At 47.0% G+C, this 19,056-nt stretch overlaps 1 protein-coding gene across 1 annotated transcript in view; it reads right to left on the minus strand.

Moving 5' to 3' along the window:
• LCP2 (lymphocyte cytosolic protein 2) overlaps positions 1-15,903 on the minus strand; it is a 46,295-nt gene extending 30,392 nt beyond the window's left edge. The window contains exons 1-3 of the mRNA XM_059919624.1: positions 15,676-15,903; positions 11,558-11,620; positions 6,485-6,531 (exon numbers count right to left, since the gene is read on the minus strand). Coding sequence (XP_059775607.1) covers positions 6,485-6,531; positions 11,558-11,620; positions 15,676-15,753 — 188 coding nt within the window. The 5' untranslated portion in view covers positions 15,754-15,903. The remainder of the gene's footprint in view (positions 1-6,484; positions 6,532-11,557; positions 11,621-15,675) is intronic.
• Positions 15,904-19,056: the final 3,153 nt, after the last annotated feature.

The following is a 19,056-nucleotide window of genomic DNA, read 5'->3' on the forward strand; positions in this document are numbered from 1 at the left end:
TGAAATCACTGCTGTCATTCTGGTATTCTTGGAATTGTTTTTTTAAAAAAATAAAAATGGAGGAGGAGGACCAGGAAGAGGAGACGGAGGAAGAGGAGGAGGAGTGAGGTCGGGGGGGCAGGAGCAGAATACAGGGTCTCGGTCTGGCTTGATGTGGTCCCTGTAGGGTTCTCCCAGGAGACCTGGGGCTCCCTTTCAATGGTCCCTGTACTTTACCAGCTGTGGGTAGAGGGTCTTGAAGTGGGTCTTGAAGTCAACTTTGCTGGTCACACAGAAGTAGGAAGGAAGCTATGAAAGAAAGACAGGCAGGCAGAAAGGAAGTCAGGGAGGAAGGAGGGAGAGAGGAAGGAAACAGAACAGATAGAAACTATCAGAGCCCACAGCACACAGTAAGAGTCGATATTATTTCACGAACACTGTATTTTTGTTGCCCGTGTTGTCACATGTACCAGCACACGACTTAAATGTATTTCTTACCAAAGCTTGCATAGCCTGAGCTTTAGATGAGCTTCCTCTGTCTCCCACGAGGCGGGGGGCTCGGAGGGAGACGGGGAATTGCTCCCTTGACTCTGTTTCAGGGGCACGCTGGCCTCTCCCACGCCCAGAATTGGGCAGAAGTCTGCGTTTGCTCCACGCTGCCCTCTCCGGCTCCTCAAAGCCTCTCTGTCCTCTGACACCACCTCTGTGACCCCTGTCCCGCCTCCCAGCCCACGTTCTCAGTCCTAAACTTGCTCTCGCTCTGCGTGTCACCCTTCTTTAAAGGAACAAAACTCTTCCTTTAAAAGTCAGCCTCCATGTCCTGGCTATTGTAAATAGAGCTGCAATGAACATTGTGGTACATGCCTCTTTTTGAATTATGGTTTTCTCAGGGTATATGCCCAGTAGTGGGATTGCTGGGTCATATGGTAGTTCTATTTTTAGTTTTTTAAGGACCCTGCATACTGTTCTCCATAGTGGCTGTATCAATTTACATTCCCACCAACAGTGCAAGAGGGTTCCCTTTTCTCCACACCCTCTCCAGCATTTATTGTTTGTAGATTTTTTGATGATGGCCATTTTGACTGGTGTGAGATGATATCTCATTGTAGTTTTGATTGCATTTCTCTAATGATTAATGATGTTGAGCATTCTAAGTGTCCATCAACAGATGAATGGATAAAGAAGATGTGGCACATATATACAATGGAATATTACTCAGCCATAAAAACAAATGAAATTGAGTTATTTGTAGTGAGGTGGATGGACCTAGAGTCTGTCATACAGAGTGAAGTAAGTCAGAAAGAGAAAAACAAATACCGTATGCTAACACATATATATGGAATCTAAAAAAAAAAAAAAAAAATGGTCATGAAGAACCTAGGGGCGGGAATAAAGACACAGACCTACTAGAGAATGGACTTGAGGATACAGGGAGGTGGAAGGGTAAGCTGGGACGAAGTGAGAGAGTGGCATGGACTTATATACACTGCCAAATGTAAAATAGATAGCTAGCGGGAAGCAGCACATAGCACATGGAGATCAGCTCGGTGCTTTGTGACCACCTAGAGGGAGCGGGATAGGGAGTGTGGGAGGGAGGGAGATGCAAGAGGGAAGAGATATGGGTATGTATGTATATGTATAGCTGATTCACTTTGTTATAAAGCAGAAACTAAAACACCATTGTAAAGCAATTATACTCCAATAAAGATGTTAAAAAAAAAAAAGTCAGCCTCCTTGAACCAAGAGCCAAACCTTCTAAAGTTCTGTCCTATCACCTGAGGAGCCAGGGAGACGCCAGGACATAGGCCTCAGGACTCAGGCCTCTGTGTAGAACCAGGCACGTGAGGGGGAAACAAGAATTTGAGGGCACAGCGGGGTCTCCCCACTTCTCAGGCATGTCCTCCGCCCGACAGTGTTACAAGTTTTATTTTACTTGTACTCCACAGTCCTTTTGGGTAGTAGCCAAGAAGAATTATCCCCACTTTTACCAACAAGGAAAGCAAGGCGCTGGGGAAGTGTGTGTCAAAGTTCCCATGATGGTTTTTACATGGAGCTGAGCCAGAAGTCAAGTGTCCTGGGTTCACACTGGGGAGGAGGAGCGGCGGTCGGTGGAGAGGAAGCACTTTTCATGTGGGGGGGACTGCGCACCTCGACAGGGATTAGCCAGTGAATGGGAGCGGGGCGGGCGTGTGACAGAGGGGCCTTGTCACCGTCTCCATCCTGCTGGGGGCTGGGCACATTCTTTCATGGGCACAAGGATGTCATGTTCACACAGACCTACTAGAGAATGGACTTGAGGATACAGGGAGGGGGAAGGGTAAGCTGGGACGAAGTGAGAGAGTGGCATGGACATATATACACTACCAAATGTAAAATAGATAGCTAGTGGGAAGCAGCCGCATAGCACAGGCAGATCAGCTCTGTGCTTTGTGACCACCTAGAGGGGTGGGATAGGGAGGGTGGGAGGGAGGGAGATGCAAGAGGGAAGAGATATGGGAACATATGTATATGTATAACTGATTCACCTTGTTATAAAGCAGAAACTAACACACCATTGTAAAGCAATTATACTCCAATAAAGATGTTTAAAAAAAAAAAAAAGAACATCATGTTCAGCACTGGGGCCCTCCTCCATCCTTCCCCCCCCCATCATCTGCTGTCTTTCTATCTTAGGTAGGCACTGAGTAGATGAGACAGGAGGCTGTCTCTGAGGTTAGGAGACCGACAGCCTTATCAGAAGACAGACAAATCAACAGGCATGACTGCATTACCTCTCTGACTGGATGTTAGCTTTTCCCAGCCTAATTTCACTATCGGTAAATGGGTACAGTGTGCATTAATGTTATAAACAGAATCATCCAATGCCTATCTGCTGCCTACACCACCACCACATTGCTGCCCTCTCCTTATTTTTAAGTTACACTATATTATTTTAAATATAAAACTTATAGCATTAAAAAAGATAAAAACTCCAAATGGTCACCAGCAGATTTTACCACATGTTCTATCGATTTAACCAGAGCACGCTCAGCTATACCATTGGTGTCAGGCTAGGTCCTCTAAAACGAGGTTGACATTGTTTTATTTTAAAACTCTCCTCCATTACATTGTCCTTGATGTCTGTGGGAGAAACTATGTCCTGAGAGAGTGACTATATCTTCAGACAGAGAAGGCTTCCTCGCCAGAAGCTGCCTGCTTACAAAATCTATTTAGTACTGACTTTTTAAGCATCAGGGAAGGAAATTGAGGTATTCAGAGGAGTGTAATCTTGTTTTGGTCTGCTGTACCTAAACACAATTTCTTTTCTATAACCCTTTAGGGTAATGATCCAGGGCAAACGAACCTGCGTACAAGGGAATGGAACAAATAAGCACTGACTATCTCTACTTATCAAGGACGGCGCCAGGCAACTTATGTGGGCTGTCTCCTTCATATACACCGTTCCCTAAGAGTCCCTTCTTTCCTCTTCTATCGATGAGGAAACTGAGGCTCAGTGTGTTGAAGCAACTTGCCTGAGTCCCACAGCTGGTAGGAGGCAGAGCCCGCCTTAGAACCTGGATCTCCCTTGCTCCAAAGCCCATGCTTTTCTATTCTTTCATCCTCCCCAGTTAGCAGGATAAAATAATTAGTAAACATCTGAAATTGTGCTCATTGGGATTTTGCATAAAATGGTTAGAATAGCTAACACATCTTCAGTACATTTTATTATTTCCCCATTATTTCCTCTAACTTTCCCACTGGCCCTTTGAGATATGTTCTATTATTGTCCCCATTTTACAGATGAGGAAGCTGAGGCTCAGGGAACTCAGATAACTTGTCCACAGACTCACAGCTAGTGAATGGAAGAATTTAGTCTCAAGTTGTCTGACCTCAGAGCCTGCATTTTACTCACTAAGCTCTCCTCTCTGCCTGCTCAGATCTTTAATAATATCGTTTAAAAGAATGAGCCCATGCAGTTCATGTAACTCGTTCCTTCACTTTATAGACTTGGAAACTGAGGGTGGTCTAGGACTCATCCCGGGCACAGAGCTCACAGAAGTAGAGATGGAATTGGTACTTATTATACATTTATGCCAGGGACGGTCACTATCAGAGTCACCTAATCAGGACAGCCCAGACCTTCCCCAGATGCTTTCCCCATCACTCCCCACGTTCACCCTTCGTGTTCCATGGGCAGGCCCCATAGCTTCTCTGGGGCACACATTCAAGCACATCAGAGGGGGATTTTACTGCAGGCCAAGTTGTTTAAGTTTTCAAATAACTGAAGAAATATCCCACACCTCTACCTCACCAATGTGAGTGTTTAGAATCGTTCTTCTGCACTAACTAGCAGTTGCTTCTCACACTACCTCCTTCTCCTGGCTCTCAAACATCCAGATGTCAGCTGAGCTCAGCCTTAAGATTAAAAAGGATCTTCCCAGTTAAAAGTGCCTTCCTCATCTCTTTTCTTCTACTGCTCTGACTAAATCCTCTCCTTCCAGCATCTTCATAGCCACAGCCTAGGAGAAGCTCCCATCTCATAGTGGAATCATAGCCGTCATCTCCTAACTGGGTTCCATGCCTCCAGCTGAGCCCTCCTCTGAATCATCTTTTACATGCCCCGGGAAGAGTCAAGATGCAGGTTTTCCCTAGTGTTCTCCCTGGTGAACTCACTTCACCAACACTCTCAGACTCCTTAGAACGGCTCAAAGCATCCTTCACGATTGTGACCAGTCACTGTGGTCTTTTTACTTTTTACTTCCCCATGTATACGCCACAGCTGCTCTGACCTACTTGCAGTTCCAGTAAATGCACTGGTGCCATGCCTTCGCAATATAGTCCCCATTTCTAGAATGTACTTTAACCATTTTTCATCTGATCACACCTAATGCATTTCAAGATCCAAGTTAAGTTCCCTTCTTCCCCAAAGTCTAAGTCCTAATGCCATTTCTTGATTTTAAAACTCTGTGTGGACCAAACTTAACATGTCTGCAGGCTGACTCTGGCCCACCAGCCACCAATTCTCACTCCTGTATGTTAAGGTCTCTCCTTTACATGGAACTATGGTCTTTTTCTAGAGCATCACATTTCTGTAGTTACAGAAATGTTTTACATCTGTACTCTCCAATATAGTAGTCACCACTATATCTGGCTTTTGAGCCCTTGAAATGTGGCTAGTGCCTCTGAGGAACTGAATTTTTAATTTAATTTAGATTTAAGTAGCCACTTGCGGCTAGAAAACTCTAAAGAAGAACAAGGATTCTTCAACAATAGTTGCCCCTGGAGCTAGGCGGCACCAAAGGCAAATCCTTATTCCTTTCTTTTTCTTCACCCTTCCCGGTGAGGGAAACCGGAGAGTCATATTTTCCTTATTTGAGCTACTCTGGCAGTCTACCTACACATGCGACTTTTCAACCTCTTACTTCATTGACCTACTTCCCTTTTATCATTGTGAGCTCTGAGACTTTTAGAGCGAGAGAAAGGACCTCAGAGGACGTCTAGAGTAGAGATCTCAAACTGGTGGCCCCCAGACTAAATGTAGCCCAGAGATATGTTCACTTTGGCATTTACAATATTTGAAAATATTTGAGCAACATTTAAAAATTGAGATACATTGCATAAAACGGATATTTCTTGCTACTTTTGTTAAGTTCGAAGACTGGGCATCACTGGGTCCAGGTTGACTGGAGCTGAGTAGCTGCTGCTCCCTTTGGATGGAGACTATGATTCCAATTTGCCACAGTCTCCACCACTCCCTGTTGTCCACCAACAATGAGGCTTTGTGCTGATTACCACTTTTATCATCATAATCGTGCCATTATTTTTCTTACAGTGGAGAAATAGTTCTCCATATCCATGCTTTATTCAAAGGTGGAAAAATGATAGGGCTTTGTATTTTTCAACCTGACCCGTTTCACCCATTTCTATCAGCTGTCTGGCTCCCATAAGCATTTGCGTGTAGGGTTCCTACTAGAGGGACAGAAAACACATGGTACAATAGGCACACTGCAACTTCCCATTTTAGCACCCATGTCATACATAAGAAATGGCCCCCCTTTCCTCAGAATTCTTCTCAACACGATGCCCGTGACAGCCATTCCAAGAAGTCAGTACTGACAGACAAAAGGAAGTTCATTGCCATCCTTCATCGGGTCCAACTCTCTCATTTTACTGAGGTCCAGAAAACTTAAGCAATGACTGAGTTGGTGATGACACCATGATGAAATCTCAGATCTTTGATTCCAGTACTATTTTCAAAGGCCAACCCACCCCACTGGGAAGAGAGGAAATGAAAATGTGGTCCAGAGTCAGGCTTATCTTTGGCAAGAGCAGCCAATACATCAGCTGGGCTAGATCTGTTATTTCTTTTTCTCAAGTCATCTTGTAACTTCTCTTCACTATACCCTGTCCTTGCCTTCACCCTTCCTCCTCATTTTCCTGTTTCAAACCAACAGTGATAGATAACTGACTCAGCTCCCCCTGGACTACTCCCCATTCTACCCAAGGAATGAGGGGGTATACTTACGGCACCCGGAGCTTAGGGAACTTCTGGATGTCATTCTCTGCCAGGTTCTGAAATGAAGACAGCAGTAGGTTACAACCCACAGGAAAGGGTTCTGTGCCTGGTGAGTAGAGTATGGTATGAAACAATAGGGAACAGTGGGGACTGCAGCAAACTGCAGAGTACACCCCGCTCACCCATCCAAAGCGGGCAGCTTCTAGATGGTGCATAAAAGCCTGTGGGCCTGGTGTTGCCAGATCTTTTTCAAAGGGAATCCTGAAACCTGGATCTTATATGAAATGTCCTGAGTTCTAAATATGGACAAATAATTTTAACTGAAGCAAACAGCAAACACTATGAGAGCCAAATCTGTGGGACCACACAGGACTTGTTTTGTGGGCTGAACTTGGCCATGTCATGACATCTTTCTTAGACTCTCACCCCAGACTTCAGGGCCCCTCTCAGCAGCCGTATGGAGCAGCTATGAGAAGCCAGCCTGGAGAAGGAATTTGTGCCCTTATAACACCATCACACCCCAACTGCCTCTTTCACCAGCGTTATTAGTAGAATTCTCTAGATGTAAGGATGCAATAAAGAGGCTGTCCAGAGGGAACCAAGAGGGGAAAGGTGAAAGAAACTCATATTTGTGAAGAACTGACTTTGGGCCTCTCCTTGCAGCATCTTGGTTAATCCTCACATCAACCCTGTGATGTAGAAACTACCAGCATTGTTCCCATTTTAGTGAGAAAGCTGTGGCCCGGGGATGTAAGGGGATTCCAGCTTGTAGGTGATGGAGCTGGCGCTGGGACCCTGCTCTATGGCCTCCATTGTCTATTTTCTTCCTGCAAGCTTCACTCTTATCATGTCCAAGCCCTTTGAGGGTCCCAGTGGCCTGTGCTGGGGGCAGGTGGTGAGAGAAGAAGGCACCTGAAAGGGAGGAGGAAGAAAAGAGGGTGGGCACACTCTCCATAGAACCAATGCCGAGGCAAAGAAGGGGCCTCCTTAACATTCTAATTGAGGCCAGAAGCCCAGTGGTTAGAGCGGGAGCTCTGGAGTCAGACAGGCTGGTTTGGAATCTTGGTTCCTTCACTTAGCAGCTCTCTGATTTGGGAAAGATGCTTAGTCTCTCTAAGCCTCAGTTTCCTTATCTGTATAATGGGAACCATAATAATATTAATAGCCCCGTTTCAGGGGTTGTGAGGATTGAATAAGATGACATATGTCCTGTGCTTGGCTCAGTGCCTGACATACCTTTTGTGAGTGATAAATGGGGGTTAGGTGAGTAATTTCTGTCCTGGGGGAGGGAGCAGCTGGGGTCTGGCTGGCTCTTGGATGTTAGTGTCTTTGCTTCTACTTCCGCTCTGGGCTGGGAGCTGCCTGGCAGGTTGTTGGCTGCCTTCTGAGATGAGCTGGGCAAGCTTCTTTTTAAGCACAGGGGCTGGGGCATCTTAACAATGTGCTTATGGCCTCATCTGGTCCAGCTCTTAGGAGCAGTGTCTGACCCAGCTCCCATATCAGACCCTGTGGCAGGGTTGGGGAGGGAGTTTGCCAAGAGTCCTGAGACAATCAGGCTCTTGGTCAAAATTCTTAACTTCTTTTTTTTTTTTTTTTTTCTGCATCACTGAGCCATGGCATCCCCTCCCTCCAGAGCTACCTCCTTCTCAGGGAGGATACCAAGACTCTTGTTCAGAGTGTGGCATGATGAGTGGAGGGCTTCCTGGGAGTTGCCAGAGGGATGAATGCTGAGAACTGGGCAGTTTCTGTTCTGCTGAGTCAAGGACATAAGCTGAGGGAATTTCAGGAAGCATGTGAAGGAGAAGGTGAGCATGTGAGCATGGCTGGAGACATAGAGGCAGAGGATATTAGGAAAGAGAAAGGTCTTTAGAACAGGTATAAGAATTGGGAGGAAAGATGGAAGACGGTAAACACAATTTTTGGAGAATTTTGCTATGTGATGTAACCCCCTCCTCCACCTCCTTCAAAGACCTTTAGCAAAGTCTGGAAACTCTGGGTTACTTGTACAATGACTTGGAGTTAGACTTGTGGCTTTGCAGGAGTATGCTTATATGCTGAGTGTGTCCTCAAGAGGGACACGAGAGAAAGGAAAGCTGAGAATTGCACCCCACCTGGAGAGGCAATGTGGCAGGTGCTGCTGCTTGCCTACCCAATATCCACTCTCTTTCTCCCTTACTGATGGGACCTGGATTTTGTTCAGGGCAGTAAATGTGCCCAGTTCAAAATATTTAACACCCTAGACTCCCTTGCATATGGCTGAGGTCACCGGACTCCATTGCAGCCAGTGAGATATAACCTGAAGTCTAACTGGATAAAGCTTTTGGGAAAGTCTCCCTGAAAATAAGGGGGAATGCATTCCCCATGCATTTCTGCATTTTTTATTCTTTGCCCTTTCCCCCTTCCTCCTGCCTGGAATGCAGATGTGATGCCTGGAGATGGAGTAGCCATCTTGTAACCATTAGGACAGAAGCCACCAATGGTTTCCATTGGCTGGGTGGGGCCTGAGTTCTTGATGACTTCCTTTAACAGCTCACCAGCCTCGAGTGCCTAACTCTAGATTTCTTATCACTTGAGAAAGATAAGCCTCTATTTGGTTAAGCCACTGTGGTTCAGTTTCTGTTTCATGCAGCCGCATACCTTTCTAATTGACACAGCTTCCAAGCACAAGGCCTCCTCTTCTTCAACCTTCTGGAAGCGCAGCACCCCTATTCCCTCACCAGACTTCTCAATGGAAAACAAATTGGCAGCAAAACAGATTCATAGGACCTGCTAGATCCTACACTGAAGAAAAGAGAAAGGAAGGAAGGAAGGAAGGAAGGAAAGGAGGAAGGAAGGAAGGGAGGGAGGAAGGGAGGAAGAGAGGAAGGGAGGAAGGGAGGGATGAGGGGAGGGAGGGAACGAGGGAATCAAAGAAAGAAAGAGGAAGGGAAGGATAGAGGGAAAAAGACTGGGGTCTTCCACTTCTGTTTCTAATAGCAGAATGGTCCTGGATATTATAAAGCTGGAAAGGGTGAGATATAACCTGAAGTCTAACATCTCATATAGATGAGATAATACAGCTCAGATCAGAGCCCAAGTTGTACCCAGAGCACCTGGGGCGGAGAGTGGTCTCAGCAGAAGCTGCCGGGTCAGGCCTGGGTTCTGCTCCCCGCTCTCCTGGCTCCTCGAGCCCCTCTTTCCACTTCTTCCTGTTCACACAGTGATTAGAGCGTGCAGCATATTCTCTGAGGGCCTGACAGCTCCCAGATATTGGGGCAGAGGAGGCAAAGCTCCTCAACCAAGGCAACAACCCTGTCCTAATAGGCCTGAAGCTCACAAGGGGAGCGTTGGGGGGACTCCCAGAGCTGGGAGGGACTGTCACCCGCTACCACCCAGTCCAATGCGCTCTGTTAACAGAGGAGGGAGCAAGGAGAAGCTCAAGGAGGGCAAGTGCTTATTCAAGGTGACCCAGGGCATCAGGACCACAACTGGGACCATCCTCAAGAAAGATGTCTTACTCTCTTTCGACTCAGCCCCGAGAAGCCTCTGTTCTCAGTGCTAAAGGCGTCAGAAGGAAATACTCAGATTTGGCAGTAATTTGCAAGAAGAAGAACAATAAAACCCCCAGAACTCTATTGGCTCAAAGCTCAGTATAAAGAAATAGCATTGTTAAAAACTTATGCATGGTTATATTAAATTAAATGTGTGTTTTAGTCCAATTACTAGGTGTGTGACTTACAGTAAGTCACATCACACCTCTGTACATGTTTCTTCAATTGCAACTGAGGTGGTTGGAGCCTTCCTGAAGATAACTTCCTGCTATAAAACAAGCTTCTGGAAGGCAGAAAACACATCTTAATCATCTCTATATTCCCAGCACATGGCATGGTCTGGTATGTAAAAGGAGCTCAGGAACATGCTTGTCAAGTGAATGGCAGGGTGAATGACTGAATGATTTAGGTGGGACAGTGCATAAACATGTCTTACATGGCACATGAAAACAAAACTCAGACCAAAAGGGGCACAGGTTTGGTCTCGGCATGAGACTTAAGAACTGACCAGAAAGGAACAGATGACTATGGGTGGTAGTGAGCTCACTATCACCGAAGGAATTCAAGAAGCTCTTGGTGGCAGAGATGCAATACAGGAAATGGATTGCTGTGCTGGGTGGAGAACTAGAACATGCGCCCTCTCTGGCCCCTTGCAACCCTGAAGTCTCGTGGTTCAGTTCCCTCACTGCTGCTGACTGGGTCTTACAAGGAAACACAGCTTAACTTGTCCCCCGACTCCAAATCCAATTTGGGAACATCTACCCCATGAGACCTTTGAAGTCTTTTTCCTACTTCTTTTTTAAATGATGAAGAAACATGACCAGAAGGGATAGATTGGTGCAGTCAGGGTCTCTCTTACCCATTGGCAAAGGTGTCATTTTAGGGGAAATGCTCAGACCACCTCCCCAGCCACTACCCAGTGCCTCTAACCCCACCAATTAGAGCTGCATCCCTTTCTATGTAATGGCTTAGTCCTTAATATACAGCTGCATGTTAGTCTTACACTTGAAGCTTTTCACAATATAATGGAGTGGAGAAAGCCATACCACATGTGTGTTTAATTGGCACAAAACCAACTATGTGAATTTAGTAGAGAAAGAGGGACGTATCGAAATGAGGAGGGTGATTCTACCCTTTATTCTAGTCAGTGAGTATGTACCCCAGAGTGAGAAGTAGAAAAAGAGAATCTTCTATTCTCCCATATGATCTTTTTTCCCCTTGGCCTTCTCAAAAAGTATGAGTGGTATTTGAATAGATTTTCAAGAGGTGTGTGTGTGTTAACTATAATTGGATTCCTCCTTATACCTTGACTTTAGAATGTACCTTGCTATGAGTGAAAAATCTGGGAGGTATCCTAAATAAGAGGATCCTGAGAGGTGATGAGAGAGGCATTCATACAAAACTGAAGAAGGCCACGGGCTGTGTGGCAATCCTGAAGACAGGCATTGCCCCTGGGCATCCCCAGGGACAGGGTAGCCCAGCTGGCCCTGCAGCCATTGATTAAAGTGCAGGACAGCTTTGGTCTCAATGTGTCGGACTAGCCAGCGCTCACCAAAAACCGCGGCCCGTCGATGTGATGTTTCTTCACAGCCTTTTCACAGTCCTTGTAGTTCAGCTGAAAAAGAGGACGGGAGGTGCTGTCAGTGCGGGCAGACTCATGCCATTGGTCCCCATCCCTCGCCTGCCCCAGAAGCTTAGCAATTTGTGGTACTTGTGGCTAGCCAGGCCCCCCCTCCACTCCCCTGTCTAACAGAGGGGCCCCGTCCCTACCTCAGCCCTGCTTTCACTAACTAACCCCTTGGGACTCTCTGAAATGGAGAAATTGCCTGTCTAAGGCCTTGGGGCCAACCCCTAAGGGCTGGGGCACAGATAGAGCGCCTTCAGAGCTTCAAAGGGCTGGCCATACGCCCCTCTGGCAAGCAGAAAAGAGCTGAAAGAAGAAAATAAATAGCATCCGTCATCTTGCTACCCAAAGACAACCTCGGTGAAAATGGCGGTGTCTTTCTTTCAGTGGTTTTTCCTAAGCATCTTTCTAAACATAATCGAGGTTATCATTCGTATTCAATCTTGCTACCTTGACTTTTCCTCCTGAAAAATACAGGCACTGCCTCATGTTACTGCAAACGGATTTTGAACATTATTTGAGTTTGTTCCCTCTTGCTGAACATTTAAGTTGTTTCCCAAACTGCTGCTCCAATAATGATAATACAAACTTCTAGCAACTACTGAACACTTGCTATATGGCAGGCACAGTTCTAAGTATTTAAACCAATTTTAAGTCATTTAAGCCTCACATTTTTCAAATGGAGAGTCAAAGGCACAAAGAGTCAAGTAACTTGTACAAGGTTCCATGGGTAGGCAGGTGACAGAGGTGACAACCGGGCTTCAGAGCAAGGAATGGTCTCCTTTTAGTTAATAACAGTAAAACTTACATACAGTAAGTGAACAGATTTAAGTGCAGCTTAACATACCAGATCAAAAAACATCATGGATATTCTTTTACATACAGCTTTTTCTTCTATTTTATATAGTTGAAGTTAGATTCTCAAAATAGAATTATAGAATCAACAGGAATGATCATTTTTAGGGCCTGGTTGCTTTCCTAGAGTCACATCAATTGACAATTGAAGCAGGTGTCTGTTTCACCTCGCCCTCAACAACATAAGCATTTGTATTTGAAATATCTCTAAAATTGATGTTTCTACATAGAGTATTTAAGGTAAAATATTTGTCCTTGAGAATTCTAGCTTCTCCTCTCAAGTATGAGTCTCACAGTTTGTGGCAGCCTTCTTTTGGGGCAAACTTAAAATCATGACCTTTTCTTATGGCCAACAAATCTAAAGAGTGAGAGCAATTGTTGTAACCTCATGGCCTGACAGGGTAGGATGAATATTAGAAAGCTCGGAAAAAGCGATTTAGCAGTCATATAGAAAGCAAACAGTCTCTGCAGGGCCCCAAACACCCCTTTTATGCATATGCTGTGCGGTGGCATGGTTCTTGGAATTTTCGACTGCCTTTAATTCATCATTTTAACTGTCCTCATTACCAGCTGAATCTCTGATTTTGCAGAGTGCTGACTTGGACTCTAGATAGACAGACAGTCCTGCAGACTGGGGCCCACCTGGGAGTTTGATTCTGAGCCAGTAATGTCTAGGCCAGAGGATGAGACTCTGTTCTTTTAGCATATACTTAGACGGTTCTTATGAGTGCCCAGCTTTGGTTGGCGCTGATCTAGAGCAGGTACCTGGTGCTGCAGATGGGACCACTGAGGCCCAGAGAGGGGAAGGGACTGGCCTAAGGTCACACAGTGAGTTGGGGACACAGCTAGGATTAGAATTTATGGCTCTGAGCCAGAGTCTCCTCCACTGCATGGCCCAGGGATGCCTTCCTGCCAAGGCAAAAGGAATTGGAGGAGTTAAAGAAATAGAAAACATGACCTCAGTCCTCAGGGTCTTACGTTCCAGACAGAGGATGAGCTGCATGTATTTGAGACAGTAAGACATCAAGGCCCACTGGTCTGCATGGAGTACCCGGCTAGGGCCCAGTGAATAGAGCAGGAGAAAGGGAAGACTGAACATGAATTAGCCCCCTGTCTCTGCTGGAGGCCTCACACACGTATTTCCTTTATTTCTCCCAACAATCCCATGAGGTTAGTCACTGTTACTATCTCTGGCTTACTGACGAGGAAGCCGAGGCACAGAGGTGAAGTAAAAACAGGAGGGTCACCAAGCTAGCAGGTGGCAGAGCCAGGATTCAAACCAAGGTGCGTCTGACTCCAGAGCTGGCTGGGGAGGTGCCTCCAAGGGGGACCTGGCCCCAGTGCTTCATTAGAAATTACACCTGCTAATAGGACTTTTGCTGGCTAAGATCCATCCCCAAATGACTCCGCGGTCAGTTGTCTTTGCGTTTTCTCTCTGGGGGAGCTGAGATGCTCAGGTTTGAGGGATGTCCACCTGGGTCTGTGGGTTCCTGGATCACAGGTGCCCCTCAGTCTCCTCGTTCCTGCCTTCAGTCCCTTCATGCTGGGAGGGGAAAGCTGTCCAGGTTCTGTGGACTTGACCTGGAGTCTGGGGTCGCCAAGAAGAAAATTCTCCCTTCCTCCAGCTCAGGCAGAGGGCCGTCCTCCTGAATCATCCCTGACCTGCAGTCCAGCTCTCTCTACTAAGGGGAACTTCACCCTTGGATTCTGCAGCTGCTGTACTATTTGTGTAATTCTCCTTCCCACATTGGAGATGGGGCCTATCTGTGCCTCTCAGCCCATCCCCAGGTATGCCTTGCTAATTCTCAATTCTTTTCTCCTTTCTTTATTGAGGTAATGTGCCGCTTTATAGCGTCTTAGCAAATTTCACTTGTGGCCCTAATTTATTTGGTCTACATTTAAGAAAAGTATTTAGAAATCTCTTTCAAAAGTCAGTTACCTCAATGATCTTTGCACCCACCGTGCTGAAACCTAAGTTTATTATGACCTTTTCATGAGGGAAAAATAACAGAAACGAGATGCACCAAAAGCAGCAAATAACAGGATCTGTGGGCTGTGCCTCTATCATGCCACACCCAATTCAACATTTTCACATTTTTCTTAGGGAAGAACAGTTGTGACAGGAAGTACCTTGGTACCATATGGACCCCAAGTTAAACTATGTGACCCTAGGAGCCTACTCCATCCCAGGAAAAACAAGAAGTTGACTTAGATAACCTCTAAGGTCTTGACCTAAATCTTAAGTTTGTGATAATCTGGAGTAACAACTGAATCTGATGCCAGCCTCCAGAGGTGGGAGTGTTAGAAGCTCAATTGTCCCTCACGAGACATCGTATCCCTTGGACAGGGATAGAGGGTCCCTGAGTCATGTGACTTGGGATCTGCCCAAGCAGACATGTGACCTGTGGTCCCACCAGCAGATGACCAAACACAGGAATCCTTGAGCACTTTCAAGGCTGGAGGGCAGGACAGCAACACTCAACTCGGCCACAGCTTGGCCCCTGACCCTTCCTGGCCAAACTTCTCCTCTTCAGGGGCCTCAGTTTCCCCAGCTATAGTCTGAGGCTCGTGTCACTTTCCCAGCCTGCCTCATAAGACCCTCATAAAGCTCCAGTGACACTCTGTCCAGGTAAGGGCTTGAACAGCCCTCTTTCAAGGTCATGAGCAATGACTTGCCCTGACACCATCTCCAGCATCATTCATCACAGCCTCCAACCTTTCCTTTCTTCTCTCCTACCCTGAGGACTCCATGTCTCCCCTTTCTAACAAGTAGCCTTGATCTCACTAGTTGTTACAGCAGTTCTGAGCCTCAGAGCAAGGACTTTGAAACCAGACAGGTGTGACTAGAATCTCACCTCTGTCACATGTAGTCCCTGGGGCTTTGGGCCGGTTAGCCTCCTTGAGCTTATTTTGCAGCTGAGCCGGGAGGACAGCAATCTTGGAGAGGCTTAGCTGGGACTGTGCCTGAAGAGCACAAACTCGAGCCCTGGCACATAGTAGACACTTGTCCCTCTGAGGGCCTCCCATCTCCCCAGAACGCATTGCTGGAGCACTCAGTGGCGCTCACTCAACTGGCGAGGTTGCCCGGGATTGGAAGTTCCACTGCTATCTTTCACGCCTCTCATGTTCTGCCCGGACTCCATCTTCAAGCCTCTGCCCAGCCCTACCACCCACAGAACAGCAAGGCTCACCTTCTTGAAATAGTCTGCAAGGGTGTCAGGGTCCCAGGCCAGGACCTCGGAGCGAAAGGGCACATTCCTGAATGCCATGGTTGCTCTCCTGGGACGCAGCTCACCGACTGAGCATGGGTGTTGCACCCATGGACAGAGAACCCCAAATCCAGAGCGTGGAGGTGTCTTCGGCTCTTCCAACTCCCAGGTACCCTCTGGAAAAGCTCTGCTGGAGCCGATGTCCTTTCTGCTATAGCCAGATCCCAGAAAGCAACGGCTTCCTCTGAGAACAAATATGGTCTCTTCTCAGAAAACGACTCAGCAAGTTTCCTTTACCACTTCCTCTGCTGGGCTCTAAATAAGTAAACAAGGAAGCCCAGCTCTGGGGGCTTGAGAGGCAGAGAGAGCTACAGGCTGGTAATTCCCCACTGGCCCCATCCACCCCAGCCCAGTGGGAGGGGCGACGAAGAGAACTTAGACTCCAGTGGGAGTCCAAATAGGTTTCCATTAAAATCCCTGGCATCCATATGTCTAAACCACATTCCTTCTTGGCTGGGTCTTTGCAGATGAAAATCTAATTTGACGGTTGACCTAAAATATAGACCATCTCCCACATCAGTGAAGGGGAAGGAGCATGACCTTTTAATGCTTTCCAACCACCCCTCAGTTTCTCTCAAATGGATAAACTTGAGCTTCTTTCGCTGCCTCCTTATAGTTATTACAAGAGGATCCTCTGTGAGCCAGTGAGTTGGGCACCCAGGACTGAGAAAGGGGGTCCACTGGGCAGAGCCGGGCTTAATTTCTGCTCTGACTCTTTCCATGCTGGGCAACCTCAGGCAAGGGCTGAAAATCTAGGAAGCTCAGTTTCCATATCTGAAATACAGGAACAGAAGAATTGCTTCATATGCACATAAAACTTAGATGCATTTAACTAGACAAACTTAAGGGAAAAAAGTTAAAAGAAAAAAATACCGATTGCTATTGATGCTGCCATATATTCTAGTCACTGTTTGTTCCCACCGTATATTCTACTTACTATTTATTCCTCCACATATTCTATCTAAAGAGCATATCCCTGGAGACAGGAGATGGGAATCTGGGTTCTCTCAGTCGGTTTCTTAGACCCTGTGCGCTTCCTATATCTGAGCATCTCCTTGACTGAGGGTGAGTCCAGTGTCAAAAGCAAACTCATTTGTACAACTTCACAGCCTCCAAACACAAGTTCACTGCTCATCTAGTGCTGCATGCACAGGCACACACAGATGACCGTCTATCCCAATGCTTAAAGAAAGAACAAAGCTCTGTTGCACTTACCGAGTGATGTTAGGTTGGCCCCTGAGGTGATGTCTTCCTGAAGTTTTTTCAAGGATAGCTTTGGCCATGCAGTTTCCTTCTTAGACACAATCTAAGGACCCTCACTGTAACGTACCAGCCTCGCAAGGTCGTTGTGTAAATGAGATCTGCACATTGTCTCGGGCCAAGCACCTTTATGGAAGTGGTTCATGAACCTGAGCTGATGTCATCCTCACCTCAGAGGGTGCCAGGGGCATCGACTGAGGCAACCTAGGCCGAGCACTCCTCACAGGGCTGGTACCTAAGAGCTCTCAGCAACTGACTGTGCTCTAGAGAGCATGGCCTGCTGTTCAAAACTCCGCCGCTTGTGGGAGAGGTCACTTCACTTTTCAAATCCCCAGAAGAGCAGCAAATGATAAAAAACCATTTGAAAAGACAGGAAGAGAGAATAATCGCCTCCAAGTAAGGCAATCAAAGAAAATATCATGGAATTAGCTGGGATTTAAGCAGGACCTTGGAAGATGTAGCCGAGGGAGGGCATTCTGAACCCGTGTGTGATATATGGTGTGTGTGTGTGTGTTGGGTTGTACTTCGTGAGCAAAAAAACACACCACACCTGTGGAAAGGAACATTCAAGATCATCCTTAGAAGGAGAAGCAATTTCTTTTAATGATGTTCACCCACACTCACAAGAATGCAAATCTATAGAAAAGCAGAGGTTGGAATTAAGGTATAGCTAAATATGCGGCTCTTTTGGAAGAATCATCCAATAAACGTGGCCAAGATGGACAATCTGTAGAGCCCATTTGGAAGAGAGACACAGCAGTTAAGAAACCTGGATGACAGTGAATCCTTCACACGTGCCAAGGAGTGGGCTAAGGACTCTGCACTAATTGACATTTAATTGTTGGCACTATTACCACTCCTACTTTACAGAAGAGAAAACTGAGGCTCAGCGAGGTGAAGCTCCTCGCCCGCCTTGCACCCAGCAAGTAGGTTGTGCGGCCAGGTCTTGTCTGGAACTCTGAGCCTAGAGCCCCTGTCCTTCACCTCTCTGCCACCTCGGGGCTCTGAGATGTTACGTAAATTGCACAAGGTGGAGCAGGGGTTCAAACCCATCTCTGTCTCCAGTCTGTGTAATTTCCTCTCTATCAGTCTGTCTTCCACAAAGAGCAGGTGAGGTTGGCAATTAGGAGCAGTTAAGAAGAGGATACGGCACTTTCCACAAGGCAGGACTTTGGTGCGTGCACCCCACCCCCCCCCCCACAGGGTCACAGGCCCCTTCCCCAGAAAGGACAGCTGAGCCAGGAGACCAGATGGCACAAGGGGAAGCGGCTTGCTTCAGCTTGGAGCCTTTACGCTTCCTCAGTCCTCGGTAATTTCCCAACACTCACGAGTTTCACATCTCCTGTCGCCGGCTGGAGGGTTCCAGAAATTCCAGGGGCAGGGCTAGTTGACCTCCAAGAGAGGCTCAGGACACCAGGGTGACCCTCGACAGGCTGGCTCACTTGGCCCAGCCTCAGTCTCCACACCTGTAAAATGGGCGGTCATGAGAGCAGCCTCGGGGAACGGCCCACAGCAGAGGGTATGCCATGGCGAGGAAGGCTGGGGCCAACTCACAACGATCCTCCAAAGAGCATGGGCCTTGGCTTCAAGCACGAAGCAGAGCAGAGAGCGGGGAGCAGGTAAGGCACAGTGATGTAGAGCCATGGCCTCAGGGGCGGATACCTTCTCCCATCTCTGTCTCCCCCAGGCAGGTGGGGAAACCCAGAACTCATGAAGAAACAAATTAAAAGGTTTAGTGGAGGTCTTCTCAGGCTTTTTAATCTCTGTCTGCAGGTTAGGAAGGGGGCAGTCTGTGCACAGTAAGAACAATGTCATATCAGTACACGGGGACAGGGGTTCGTGGCGTAGACCATCTTAAATATGCATCCAACCGAGCCTGTGGATAAGAGAGCAAATCTTGCAGGGAGTAACATGTCAGATTTTTAGATCTTAGAGACAAAAAATGGATATGGGAACAGCACACTGCACCCCAGAGTTGGGGGGAGGATCTCCCAATATCCCCCCTGCCGCACCCCACACCGTCCAGACTTGAAGCTCTCTCTT

This window comes from Balaenoptera ricei, chromosome 3, assembly GCF_028023285.1.
Source record: "Balaenoptera ricei isolate mBalRic1 chromosome 3, mBalRic1.hap2, whole genome shotgun sequence".
In the NCBI taxonomy this organism is placed as follows: Eukaryota; Metazoa; Chordata; class Mammalia; order Artiodactyla; family Balaenopteridae; genus Balaenoptera; species Balaenoptera ricei.